Below are 13,179 nucleotides of genomic sequence, written 5' to 3'. Positions count from 1 at the left end.
TTTCGATAAGAGTATCCTTATGAAAATATCCTTAATTTAAAAAATTTTTATATATAAATATTTTCCAATTATACTAGAAGATGAATAAATCAGTAGAAAAATGCGGATCTTTTAACATTTAATTAAATGCCGCTGTGAATTTGATTATGAGAAAACGACTGAAAAGCACTGTTGCCAATGTGTATTTTACAGCTCCATTTCTTGTTAATATCAGGTAGTATGACATTATTATTTAGTTGTCATTGTCGATGTTAAAGTCAAATTCTGTTGTATTTCATAGTGGTAGCCGCATGATAGGAAAAACAACAAAATGATTAGAATTATGTTGAAATTTGGAATGAATGTTCGCATTAAAAGTTTTTCTCTGTAGTTGGAAAAATTTCTACAAGTATCTAGTTTAATGGTGTCATACTCTTGATTCCTGTTTCTCAGGTCTACATTGCTATTTGCGCCCTATTAGTAAAGTTTTTCCCTGTATCACACTTAAGATGGAAAGTTTAGGTGACAGAGTGTATGCAGCGGAAAGAATTATTAAAAAACGGGTCCGAAAGGTAATTTACTTCTTTCTGCATATTAAACTTACTTTCCACCCCTCAACTCAACTTTCTTAGGGCTTCGTTGAATATTATGTGAAGTGGAAAGGCTGGAGCCAAAGACATAATACCTGGGAACCAGAAGAAAATATTTTAGACCGTAGACTTATAGAACAGTTTGAACAGTCTCAAAAAAATGAAGGAGGTTCTCGAAGAGGAGCAAAGAAGAAAAAAGTACCTCTTTCTTCTAAGGAAGTTGAAACTGAGGATGAGGGTAAGCATTATAATGGACAATGTTTTTCATATTAAATATCTATATAAACTGAAATGCTGTTTTTACATAGGGGAAGAAAGTCAAGATGAAAATTCTATCATAGAATCAGTTCGTGAAAAAGACAAACCAAGGATTAGAAAAAGTGAAGAGAAAGAGATTGTGGCAAAAGTTTCAAATGAAAAGGAATTGGAAGAGATTTGTGAAGGTAAAGAATTTCTTAAGAAATCAAATCACCTATCTTTGAGTCAACATGTAGAGGTGAAACCCTCTAAGGAATTTAGCCCTGACTCTGTAATGGTTGACAAGAGTCTTCCTTCATCAAAGTCAAGCTCAGAAGATGACGATTTACCACTTATGCCCCGCTTGGAGATGGGAGCTAAAAGGAAAGCTGAAGTGTTGTCAAAGGAAAGTGGAAAGATTGGTGTCACTATCACCACAAGTAGCACTGCTAATGATGGGCCGCCTCTATCAAAGGTAGGGGTCTTTAAAGGTTGATAATTGAGGAATTGAAAAATAACAATTTTTTCAGGTAGCAAAATTATCTACTAAACATCAAAGTGCGGTGCAGTCTACAAAATCTTTAGTAAAGTCACCTAAAGGTGAAGATCCTGCAAATATTCCAGTGACATCTGCTATACCATCAGCTGCCAGTCTGACCATTTTAACCGCAACAGCTCCTATTTCCAATCAGGTTAGTTAAGAATCAGTTGATCAAAGTCAGAAAACTGAGGCTTCTCATGATAGAAATGATATTTAACACAATTTATACTTCAAAAATTAGAAATCTTGAGACACTATTGCACGCAAAAACCTATAAATGAAAATTGTAGAAATTTTCACTCCCCAATAAAAAAAAAATGATACAGTACCTTTTTCATTTATATGTACATGGAGTTTTAGTGAGTGCAAGCAAAAGGCAATTAGGCAATTGATAAGTAGGAAGAAGACAAGTTAAGCTACCTTTTTCCCTTCCATTCTCAACAATGGACTAACATCATTCACTTGCAAGCATTCCACTTTAATTCTTGGAAAGATGTAGTTCTACATGATTTCAAAGGACACAGATTATACATATACTTTTCATTTTATAATAAATTTCTATTTTTGAGATTAAAAACCACATCTACAAGAAAATTCATTTTTTTTTAAAAAGAGGTTTATAGAAGGTGCTCAAACTGACCACCCCTTTGTACTAAACGATATCCGAGACGATAATAGAATTCTTTATAAACGTTATTTAGCATTCAAGGTAATCAAATGACAGGCATTAAGAATTTTTTTTTCAATCCTACTAAATCAAGTGCTTAATCTTCCTCATACTAGGGAAATTTTGATTTAAAAATTACCGAACTGCTTGAATGTGGTGGACAGGGCAACCGTCTTGTTGAAATCAAACGTTGTTGTTTTCAATATTAGGAAGCTCGCTAATAGCTGGAACAATACGATGTTCAAAAACTTTCAGATATCTTTGAGTATTCAAATTTAAATCAAAAAAGAAAGGTCCGATAATTTGATTATCCAAAATTCCAGTCAAAATATTAACTTTTGGAGGCCTCTGAGTGTCTATTTTTTTGGGCCCAGATTCTAGCAACAGATGGATTATGTTTTTCATATAATAAAAAATATTATTCATGAATAGACATAATGTTGGAAACAAAATTTCTTTTTTTAAAGTTTTTTTAAGAAAATTTATTTTGTAGTGGCGATTTTTAATCTAAAAAATTTTAATTTATTATAAAACTGCATCCATCCTCGAATTAAGGTTTACTGTTTGCGATTCGACAACACCATCAGATTGTTAATAATGGGAGGGGAAACCATAGCCGGTCTCCCTCGCACTTATCAATCGTCTAAGTGGTTTTTGCTTGCACGTATGAAAACGACATGTACATAACATTGAAAAAGGTGCTGTACATATATATTTTTTGAAACACTAAAAATATTGGGAAGCAACTGAAAGATTTAATGTGATAAAAAAATATAAACTAAAGATTTGAATTGCAGGACAAAACTCAGTTACTGGACAACAAAGTAGCAATTACAGATGCAGCGTTGCCACATTGCTCCACCAAAGAAGCGGCGTCGCCTGCAGAAACAGAAAAGAGGCCCGAAAAAGCTGAGGTAATGATTTCCCTCGCAGCATCCTCTATGATTTAGTAGAAAGATATATTTTAGTGTATATTTTATCTCTTAGGTTAAAGCCGAAAATAAAGAAACAGGAGAGTCTCGGAAACCCATTAATGATGAGGGCGTTAATGCAGAATACATGAGCTTAAGCTCTGATTATTGGTTGGCGAGGAATCCAGTGGCCAATCAGGTATTCATAACAGACGTTAGTGTGAATTCCAAGAGCGTGACAATTAGAGAATGTAAGACAGAAAAGGGTTTTTTCAAAGACAGAGAGGGCAAGAGTGAAGAGCCATCAGGGATTGTGTGATTGTGATACTGTTGTGCACATTGTGTGTGATTACTGCTTAGTTGTTAAGATCCGTACTAGTACGGTTTATTTATTTATTTATTATTTTAAGAATGTCTAATAATGTAGATATATACAGGGTGAGCCAGGGATGTGTAACTGGCCAATTATGCTTTTCAATATTTCGATTCAGGTTTATCTACATTTTTTCTAGCACTAATTATAAAAATTTTAGTTTATCTTAAAAAAAATTTGAAAGTGGGAATTTGGAATTCGCAAAATGGGATCCTTAAATTTCCATGTTATAATTTTTTCCAATTATAATTAGCAATTCTGACGAAATTATTTGTAAAAAATTTCCCCCAAACTTTGAAAGAATACTGTAATAAGTCACTATCTTGGCGTGTCTCTGTATTATATTTTTTAGTTTATAAATAAATGCTATGGGCCACTTACTCACCCCCCTAGGTAATATGTATAGTTAAAACACATCTTTTTTTTTATAAAAACAGGATTTATTTACATACGAAGTTATATATGTTTGGGACAAATTTTGTATAACATTAGTTTGGACTATATGCTATTCCAACTTATTAAAAATAGAATTTTTAATGAGTTGAAACAGCTTATTATAGACGTCTTAACTTGAGCCGAGTGCAAAAAAATTCGCGAGAATGTAGCTATTATAAACTCTGACATATTGTGAACTTCAACGTCATACTTAATTAAACAAGTACAAATATACTTAGAGGGCACTCCTCGCAGGCCTTCTCTATTGATTCAGCCAAAATTGTCATAAGTTATTTCAAAGTGTTGAGGTTTTTTTGTCCGTAATTTTAAAATATAAAAAAAGTGAAGTTTTAATATTTTTATATGGTCTTAAATCCAGGAAGTTTCACGCCAACGTGTTTTATTACTGTACTTTTTAGTCATACACAAATTGTTTTTTGTATTGATTATTTACAGTATATTTTTTATAATAATAATTGAAAGATCGATTTAAATAAAAAGTAATTATTCTTTGTCATTTAGGGTAAGGTAAATAATTTTTATGTTTTTAATATAGTATATTGTAGTGCCTTCCATTTTTTAAATACATTTGTATGTGTAAAGTAACATTTCCGGCTATTTTAATTAATCAAAATAAATGTCTACTAAATGACAATAATTCTCGATTTTTTTTTTGTAAATTATATAAGTATATAAAAATAATCAGACAAATAATAACGGGCTTCAAGATGGCACCAACCATTATTTATTTCATTTATTTTTTTATAATAAACAATATGATATACACAACTGATTACATAATACATATTACGGAAAAAGTACATGATGCTAAAGGAAAGTTATAAAGATATAAAAAAAGAGCAACCTATTTTATACCACGTAAAGATCTAAAAAAGGAATTAATGAATCTACTATTTATGAATCAATTTGTAGTTATTTAGAGAATAAAAAAAATGTGTTATATGTTCATCCAATAGTAGAATTGTTTATCAAAATATTTTCCAGTACTGAGACCTAATTGTCAAATTTTATAATTAATATCTATATTGCACAAAAAGTGATGTATGATAAAAAAATACTACGAATGTTATTTGCTCTATCATTGAATGCGACACTTAGAAAAATAACTTATCAAAATACATTACGACTGCAACCTGGTTTATAATAGTTATATAAACGTATAACCGCTTTCATAATTCATATGATACCTACACATACCCCATTTATTTATTTATTTTTTTGGAAAGCGGTAGCCCATAAAATCTTTAAGTTTCCTCTATGTTTTATCTTCCTTTTACACATGTCCGGAAAATAGGCAACACTGTCAACGTCAAATTTTCATAGACTACCACTTGTAAGTACTAAAAATCTATGTTATATACATATTGAAAATAAAGAGGCATTCAATGGAATGTTTATAGAATTTGAGTAGACGTATCAGTTTTCGGATTGGAAATAAGACTTAAATACAGGATTTACATCAATGAATCTGTGTATTGTAGTTACTAAGGCAAAAGCGTAAATGTCTCATAACTATGAGGTACTGCTTTAAGACCGTACAGTGGCAGGCACTTCAGAAATAGAGTTAAATCGATTAATTTTCTTGCCTCTCAAAATTTTAATATTTTCACTAATGAACGATCGCCTAGAGAAAAAATCAACCAACGGTTGAGCGTTAAGAATGGACGCCAAAAACTGTTCTACGGTAATGTACCACTGAATTCCGGTTTTTGCAGTGGATGGATTTCCATTTTTATCCGGATCCTGAAGGAGGGACTCTTTAATTTTGAACACATTCCGGTAAAAACAATACGTACATCGACTGTTTCAGAAGCTGGTGACTGGTCCGAAACAGCTGCTGCAGCAGCAGTGGCCAGACTGTCTACACTCTCATCCCTACCTACAAAAAACTGTTTGCCCACATCGCCCAATTCGAGCAAAAGTGTTCCTACGTCTGCAATCGCATGATAAGTTTCCTGAAACATTCTTCAGTGAAAAACCAACTGGGAAGCTTCTACGATTTCTCACCAAATCCTCGGGTTCAGTTTGGATAATATCATAAACAGTCTTCCACAGCGTAATAAAATGCGGCTGAGACATTTTAGGTACCGATTTTAGGTTGGTTTTACTGTCCCTGGATTGCACTAAATTTCGTAAATTGCTCAAGCTCTTATTTTCCCAGTCTCTGACTGATGGTGACTCGGGAATGCTAGACTGACTACCAATAGAATTGTCTACGGAAGCTTGAGAGCGGACGCCTTCACTGTAAGGACAGAACATTTTTGCTGATGGTCAAATTCGAATAAGAAGATGTAAATATTAATTGTTATTTATGTAACTAATCAAGAGATGGATACTATTATGTAACGAGTGGGATTCTGCGGGATGATCGAAACAGTTTTGTAATATGATATGATTTATGTAAAGTAGAATTTCCTAATAAGTTGCATAAATGACTTTTCTTATTTTGTTGTACGACGAAGAAATCGCAAAACAAAGAATCAGGAAAACTCACCGCCCTTGACATGCGCCGAGACTAACATCCTCCGATGGCGACGGTTCGTCCAATAAGAGCAGTTCCATGTTTTTTTCCACTCCCCTGAAGAAATCGGTGGCCTCCGAGGCCACTTCAGCTCCAGACTCGTGTTTAACGGGGGACTCCATGTCAGACATATTAAGTAGCGGCGGTAAGTGAATGGTGTAGAGAAGTTTAAGTCGTTGAGAAGCGTCTGCCGTGGATGTAAGGCCTATGGCGGCAGCCAGTTCACGGAAATTTAAATAACCGTCACAATTTGAGTCCATGAGCTACAAAAAATATGATAAATCTTGTAAAAAACCTTTCCACATCTGAAATTATTGAAAGTAATAATAACTCAAAAATGGAACAAGAAAAACTTCTTACAGTAAATATTCTTGCTGCTAAAGATTCTGCTGTCTCCCCTTTACCCCAAGGAGTAACAGCCACAAAAAGGATTTTGAAATAATCAAAATCCACTTTGAACGTTTCATAGGGTTGTAAAGAAGGATCGTGTTTGTTCGGAATATGTTTCTTTTGGGTAATAATTTCTTCTCTGACTAGACTTAGCAAGTCCTAGAAATTTATAGGTGCCACTACAGGACAAAATAACAAATCAAAACTGAAACCTGTAACTCCGCTTTGGTGAAATATCCATCGCCTATCACACAGCGTAACACGTTCCTTTCGCAGGTATCCTCGAGTTCCTGCACTACTCTTAACCTATGTTTTAGCCTTAGTCTTTCGATTTGTCCCGTGGTCAAACCGCCGTACCGCCTATACGCCTCATAAACTAAAACTTGTATTGAAACTGTCTGCAACATTGAAATTACATGGATAATTATCAAGATATTACCGCATCTTATTATCTGAATTTACCCGTGTCTGTTCCTCGTAGCTCTTATTTCGTATAGCACCTCTCCCTTCATTGTTGAATATGCCCATCAAATATTCTGAGAGCAACTGCATAGCTTCACCTAAATCAGTGCAATTGTGTTCGAATATTTCGATTGCAGTGTTTTTTTTTAAGGGAGAATGTACCTTCGTCTTTGCAGTTTAAAATTTTATCTTGGTTCCATTCCAATAACATAAGAGCGACTTGAAATATAACCTTGGCGCCATCATAGAAAAAACTATCCATTACGTTTACAGCCGATTCGTATGGCATCACGCATAAGAATATAGTTAGAAACCAAGAAAGTGAGATCATGTTCATCATACCTGAAAGATTGGATTTTATGTGTCAAAAAGTTCTGTATCTAGGCGTTGATATTGCAATAGTATATTATTATACGAGCTATTTAGAATAGCCATTATTCCCTAAGGGAGACGTTTACGCTCCGAACTGCAAGCGAGGTACGCAAGTCTTTTTAGCTCCAAATAAAACATATTTACTTTTCTCTAAGAATCTACATACATTACATTCGTGAATATCTAATTTTAACGTACCTAATTGCAACAATTTATCATGTAAACTAGGCAAATATTCCAAAGTGAGCTCGTCTAAGATTCCTTGATCCACAACAGCACCAACCACCCTTTGGTTATAGTAATCAGGTAGCAAATTCTCACACAATGTTACCAATAGCCAAAACGCCTCTTCCTCATTGCAATAAATTAGTAATACCGACGCTAAAAATGTAGTATAATATGGTATAGGCTGCATGCATATCTATGAATATTATTCCAAATAGACATTATAGAGCGATTTAAGACAAGATTATTTTTAACTTCTTTATTTTATTCTTATTTATCTGAAATTCATTATCAAATAGTTATTATTTTCCAGCTAATACTCGTGAAACAGTCTGTGAGATCCGCGCATAACTCAAAAGTCCTACTAACGCAAACAAATGTTGATTAAATAATTTTTATACAAACAACTTACCAACAATGTTCATTGCTTGGCAGTACCCAATGCTAGGATTATGTACTGCATAAGAACACAAAACTCTTCTAAGAGCATCGATTCCTATTTCAGTTTGGAAAGCTGGATGTTCGGGCAACGACCTAAAATATGTCAGAAATAAAAACAAAAACTCAGCTTACAATGATCAAATACTCACCTATGAAGATCTCTTTCAATTTCCTCATTAGCTGTGGACTGTTTCCGTAAGGCCTTATCGACAAGAGATCGGTAATATCCCGGATGGGCAGCTTTAACATGTAGAGCACCTACAAACCACCCTGTTGGAAATCTACAGGAAAATATAAAGAAGAAATGCTACCAGAAAACGACATCCATATTTCCATTCTTAAATGATCAGGAATACCCTCCAGTACTAGTTTTGCAACTTCCGTAGTTCTATACATTGAAACTCCTCGGCCGAACGTGTTAAAATGTTCTTCCCACTCTTTGGCTTTTTGTGTTTGTCGTTTACTTACCTCGGGTATAGGACTAAGTGGAAATAAGCCCATGAGGGCTTTTTGAGGTTTCCAGACAGGCTCTTCGTTAATAAGGGATTCGCCTCTGTTAAACCTATCAAATGGGAATTTTGTGTGTTATTCTGTAATTTAAATTATCAGAAAGTTGTACAATTTGGAACTGAATCATATGTCGTTTAAAAATTTGGAAAAATCCGAGAATTTCCGAAGATATTGAAAACAAAAAGTAAGTTTTGAATATTTATTTTTATTTTTTTATTCGAGATCAATTTTCCTGCGTGTTATGCCCAAATTTAATCCTCCAAAAATGTTTCGAGTGAGTGAGTGTCACAACACTCCAAAACCTTATATTCTTTTAAATCTCCCTTCATCTAAAAATTAAGAACGCTTTTAGAAAAAGGTTCTCGATAAAATATCTCCCTTCAAATCGCCCCTCGTGAAAGTCTCTATAGCACATTCTTAACATAAATTCACATCATTTTCTATATAAACTTACACTTTCATTTCTTGCGTCCGCGCCAACAACTCCGATAACTTTTCAACAACGAAATCCCGGTCTAAGATTTGTGCGAAAATGAAATTAGTTCTGTTCAAAGTGTTTCCTACAGTCACTATTATGGCTTTATCTAACGCCTGATTGGAGGAGTTGGCCTCAATTTTTTCTGCTACTATCACATCTCTTAACGGGATGACTACACTCACTTGAGCCTTTACCTGAAATAGGTGCTAAATAGTGCAATTTATTATTAGGGCATGCATTAGTTTTTTTATTTGAATAAGCTGTTACAAGGCGTTAAACAATTGGGTATAAACATAAGCACAAATTATAGAACGACCTATTTACGCAGAGACCCACAAAAAAACTCGAATTAAACTCACCCTACTTTCGAAACAAATGTAATTCTGGGACAAAAATAACCTCCCCGCAACGTGTCTCCGATTATAGGGAGTCATCAGGGTACAATCTATAGACCCATCAAGCTTCTCAGACGACGGTAGCCTGAACATCATTCTGTAGGCTTCAGATTGCGCCCTGGCATCGAGATCCCTTTTCAGGAAAGAGGCCTTTTTTGGAACATTTTTGCTACACAAAAAGTAATATAACATTTTTTTTTAGAAAACTAATAGTTGCTTTGTTTGAACGTACAGGAATTCGTTTCACATGCAATGAAAATCCTTCTGGGCAACTTATATCGCAGATTGAAGCAAGAAATGTACAATACGCTTACCCAGAAGAATTCTTGAATTGTTTTCAGATAATGGACAGGTAGGTTCAAACAAGCCAATTATTACTACATACCTCAGTTTATTTAAAAGTTCTTTATCTTCTCTATAACTCTTCTTATCATCTATAAGCCTAAACCAAACAGTGTTAAAAATATGATCCTACTTTAATGCACTAAGGCATACTTTTTTACCGCTAAATCAACCAGTTGCTCCATAAGACTATATGTTTCATTTTTTGTTATAAACATGATGAAAATATATTCCTTTTCTCTAGTGGCTATTTTAATTGCATCTGGTAGCAAGACACTATTCTTTTTGCTAAGTACTGTAACTTCTGACCATCTATAAGATATCTTTGTAGTTATAGCAGTGTCAGGACTCTTATATAAGTCACCTTATGCAAACCTTGGTATCCATACCCAGAATAAAGGCATGGAAACAGCAATAATTTATCGACAGATACATCCATCCTTGCCTTGGCAACCTGCCCTTCCAATAGCTAAAATAAACCTTTTACTACCATATTGTTGATCCATGTTCGTTGGACCAATATATAATTATACAAGTACTATCAGGTCAATTGGAACATAGGGATTGTACAAGTGGGTGAAGGACCGCATGAACTTTAATATGTCTTCGATAAAGACCAAGGAAGTGGGCTGCGAGACTCGTGGCTCAAGTGGGCGGAGTTAGTTTAGCCGACATCTCCACTTTGATATTTAAATTAGTATCGATTTCTCTGCCTTCTTGGTGGTAAAAATTTTTACATATATCAGAGCAAAAGCAGCAATGTAAATAAACAAAACAAAAAAAAAAAACATTAAACCATCACTAGAACCTATATCACTAAAAATTCTGAAATGGTGGAAGATCTGGTAACACTGAACCAACTTCGCTTGCGTTTGGTCTTTTTTAGAGGCATATTAAACCTTATGTAGTCCTCCTAGTTACAAAATCCCTACATTTCAACTGAACTGGGATACTCGATAATTAAAGAGTAATGAAGTATGTTTGATTTAAGTGTCAGCTGCCATAGAGTATACAGTTAAAATTTTTTAAGGTTTCAAAGACTTTCAATAAGAGCTACTGCAAATTGAAATAACATCTGAAAAACTGTGAGAAGTCAAGCATCTATCTAGTACTCTGATTTTAAATAAAACATTCTGTTTTTAATTGTGCTTGCTTTAAATTTTACTTTAGAGGCAGAGAATACCTTATGTATCTTCTAAAGTGACATACCTGCATGAATAATAATTTACTAGTTTTTCATCCCTTGCTAATCCAAACAGTCTTTGAAATTTGTCTGATATTATCTTAAAAGATTTTGAGTCTTTATCTGAAACTCCAACAAAATAGAAAATCACTGCATAATTCAAAATTGGCTAACAATGTATGTATACCTTCCACTTCCTGTTCCTGATTTGCAGCAATCACAGACTCTATTTTACAAGTCACAAATTCTGTTATATCTTCCTCATTCTCAAATGCATGCAAAGTCTCACACACATTGGTAAATAGCCATTCCCAATCATGGACAATTTCATGTTTGGTCATACCACAAGCCACCACTAAAATTTAATTTAACCACTATTTTGCTATGAAAGAGCATCAAAGTGAAACCCTTTTTCTCAACTTTTCTCAAATGCACTAAATGTTTCAAAATACATTTATCAGAATATTTATTTTATGAAAAATTTGTTAGAATTATTTAATTTGGAGTCACAATCTTAATTCCTGCATTATTAGTAGTCATGCTAATGCACACACTACTTACAATAATAAACTTCTGAATTGGGCGTTTGATGTAAGATCCTATAGGGAGCAGGTTTTGTGTCAAAAATACTGTCAATGGTTCCTACAAGTAATGATGATAATCCTCTAATTGTGCCATGACCTTTTCTGTGTTGCAGTACAAAATATAGTGATGTTTCTTCTGTTTCCCTGAAACGTTCAAATTTGTAATTTCTTCTGCATTGCTACATGTTAAGAATTAATTCAAGAGTGAATTAATGTCAGATTGCCCTTCTCAGAATCAACCAAAAATTGTATATCCTTTCTCCTACACCATTTCTAGAAGAACTTGACGTGGAACCATTAATATAACTTACTAGATGCTGTTAACACAACAATTTAAAGGAACTAATGGGAGTTATGGATGTGGTTGCTAAAATGTGTTTTTTTTCAAGTTTATTGTAATTATTAAAGAATATTCCAATATTTTATGTTAAAAGAGTTATAATCTTTATTTCTTGCAAACTGAATAGAATTCAAGTAAAAATGACATGAAATAAAATTTAGTTAATAATTTGAAGAACTTAAGAGAAATATTACAATTCACCACCAATGGCATATGAGCAAGTTTCCTAAAGGATTTTATGGACCAAAAAGTAAAAAAATACATTACCCTATATAGTAGTTGCAGGAATTCACATACTAAGCTGCATCTATTACCTAATACTCATTTAAAATTTGAAAGCTATATCTGCAGTAAGTTAAGCAGAATAAATTAAAAACTTAATTTTTTCTCAACTTTTAACAACCTGCATCTATGATATCAATTAAATTGGAATACATGTTTACATTAACTATTTTCTTTATTCTATATTCAAGAATACATATCTTATTAAATAGTGCTATATGATTGAAAAGCATCCTGCATAAATAATTCACTTAACTTATCAACCTCTTTATTACTGATTTATGCAAATATCCACTTGTTACTTGTAGGAATAGAAAATATGACTAATTTGAACCATTACATCTGGTCAGGAACTTACCAAAATGCATTAGCAATAAGCACTTCCTCAGGTTTTACAAACATTTTCACCCCTTTCAAGGATTACTAACAAATGAACAATTTCGAAACCTTTTAGTTTAGGTCTAGAAATGAGGAAATCGTCCTAATAAGATCATTGTTGATAAGGCTTTGGGAACAATAAACAAACATGAAATAATAATACTGCGCCTATGTGGTATTGTGCAATGGGAAAACAGGTTGAATGCACTGAATTTTTTTTATATTAAAGGGACACTTAATAACACAGTTTATGCGACTAATTTACTGTGTAAAAACTGTTAAAATTCCATAATTCGGCTAAAAAATAAACCACAAAAAAAAATTATCTGACTTTTTGTTAATTTTTTTTCTATATTTCCAGTGTCAGTAATAAACAGCTGATTTAGTTTCACTGAATTCTGAAACTTTTTAAACTACTTAATGAAATAGATGAGATATTCACGTGACTAACCGCAGCAAAATATGACAGTAACCACGTGATACATACCTACGACTCCCTGCTATTTATAATACAATAACAAC

At 33.3% G+C, this 13,179-nt stretch overlaps 2 protein-coding genes across 5 annotated transcripts; one reads left to right on the top strand and one right to left on the bottom strand.

The window, feature by feature from the left end:
* The first annotated feature begins 260 nt into the window (after positions 1 to 260).
* Positions 261 to 4,391, top strand: Pc (Polycomb). Of its 2 annotated transcripts, XM_066290131.1 has the most exons (7): positions 261 to 551; positions 612 to 807; positions 878 to 1,012; positions 1,064 to 1,281; positions 1,337 to 1,498; positions 2,812 to 2,928; positions 3,002 to 4,391. In XM_066290131.1, the coding sequence occupies exons 1-7, from the start codon at positions 489 to 491 to the stop codon at positions 3,242 to 3,244; spliced, it is 1,134 nt and encodes a 377-aa protein (XP_066146228.1). In that variant the 5' UTR covers positions 261 to 488; the 3' UTR covers positions 3,245 to 4,391. The 2 variants fall into 2 exon arrangements, with proteins under 2 accessions (XP_066146228.1, XP_066146227.1); XM_066290130.1 differs by having other exon boundaries at positions 878 to 1,281.
* A 56-nt stretch (positions 4,392 to 4,447) lies between these two features.
* Tbc1d8-9 (TBC1 domain family member 8/9) lies at positions 4,448 to 13,040 on the bottom strand. 3 transcript variants are annotated; one of them, XM_066290123.1, is made up of 22 exons: positions 12,638 to 13,040; positions 11,635 to 11,801; positions 11,261 to 11,428; positions 11,100 to 11,196; positions 10,255 to 10,359; positions 10,044 to 10,202; positions 9,934 to 9,990; positions 9,513 to 9,717; positions 9,130 to 9,359; positions 8,477 to 8,727; positions 8,315 to 8,423; positions 8,137 to 8,258; positions 7,698 to 7,880; positions 7,290 to 7,469; positions 7,128 to 7,225; positions 6,878 to 7,063; positions 6,636 to 6,824; positions 6,249 to 6,538; positions 5,762 to 5,996; positions 5,551 to 5,709; positions 5,448 to 5,497; positions 4,448 to 5,378 (listed from the first exon to the last, which is right to left on the bottom strand). In XM_066290123.1, the coding sequence occupies exons 1-22, from the start codon at positions 12,679 to 12,681 to the stop codon at positions 5,282 to 5,284; spliced, it is 3,381 nt and encodes a 1,126-aa protein (XP_066146220.1). In that variant the 5' UTR covers positions 12,682 to 13,040; the 3' UTR covers positions 4,448 to 5,281. The 3 variants fall into 3 exon arrangements, with proteins under 3 accessions (XP_066146220.1, XP_066146218.1, XP_066146219.1); XM_066290121.1 differs by having other exon boundaries at positions 4,448 to 5,497; positions 12,638 to 13,039; XM_066290122.1 differs by having other exon boundaries at positions 4,448 to 5,497; positions 9,130 to 9,347; positions 12,638 to 13,038.
* Positions 13,041 to 13,179: the final 139 nt, after the last annotated feature.

Source organism: Euwallacea fornicatus, chromosome 14, assembly GCF_040115645.1.
Source record: "Euwallacea fornicatus isolate EFF26 chromosome 14, ASM4011564v1, whole genome shotgun sequence".
NCBI classification, from domain to species: domain Eukaryota; kingdom Metazoa; phylum Arthropoda; class Insecta; order Coleoptera; family Curculionidae; genus Euwallacea; species Euwallacea fornicatus.
The sequence above is the reverse complement of the archived record's forward strand: the minus strand, read 5'-3'. Positions and strand labels throughout refer to the sequence as shown.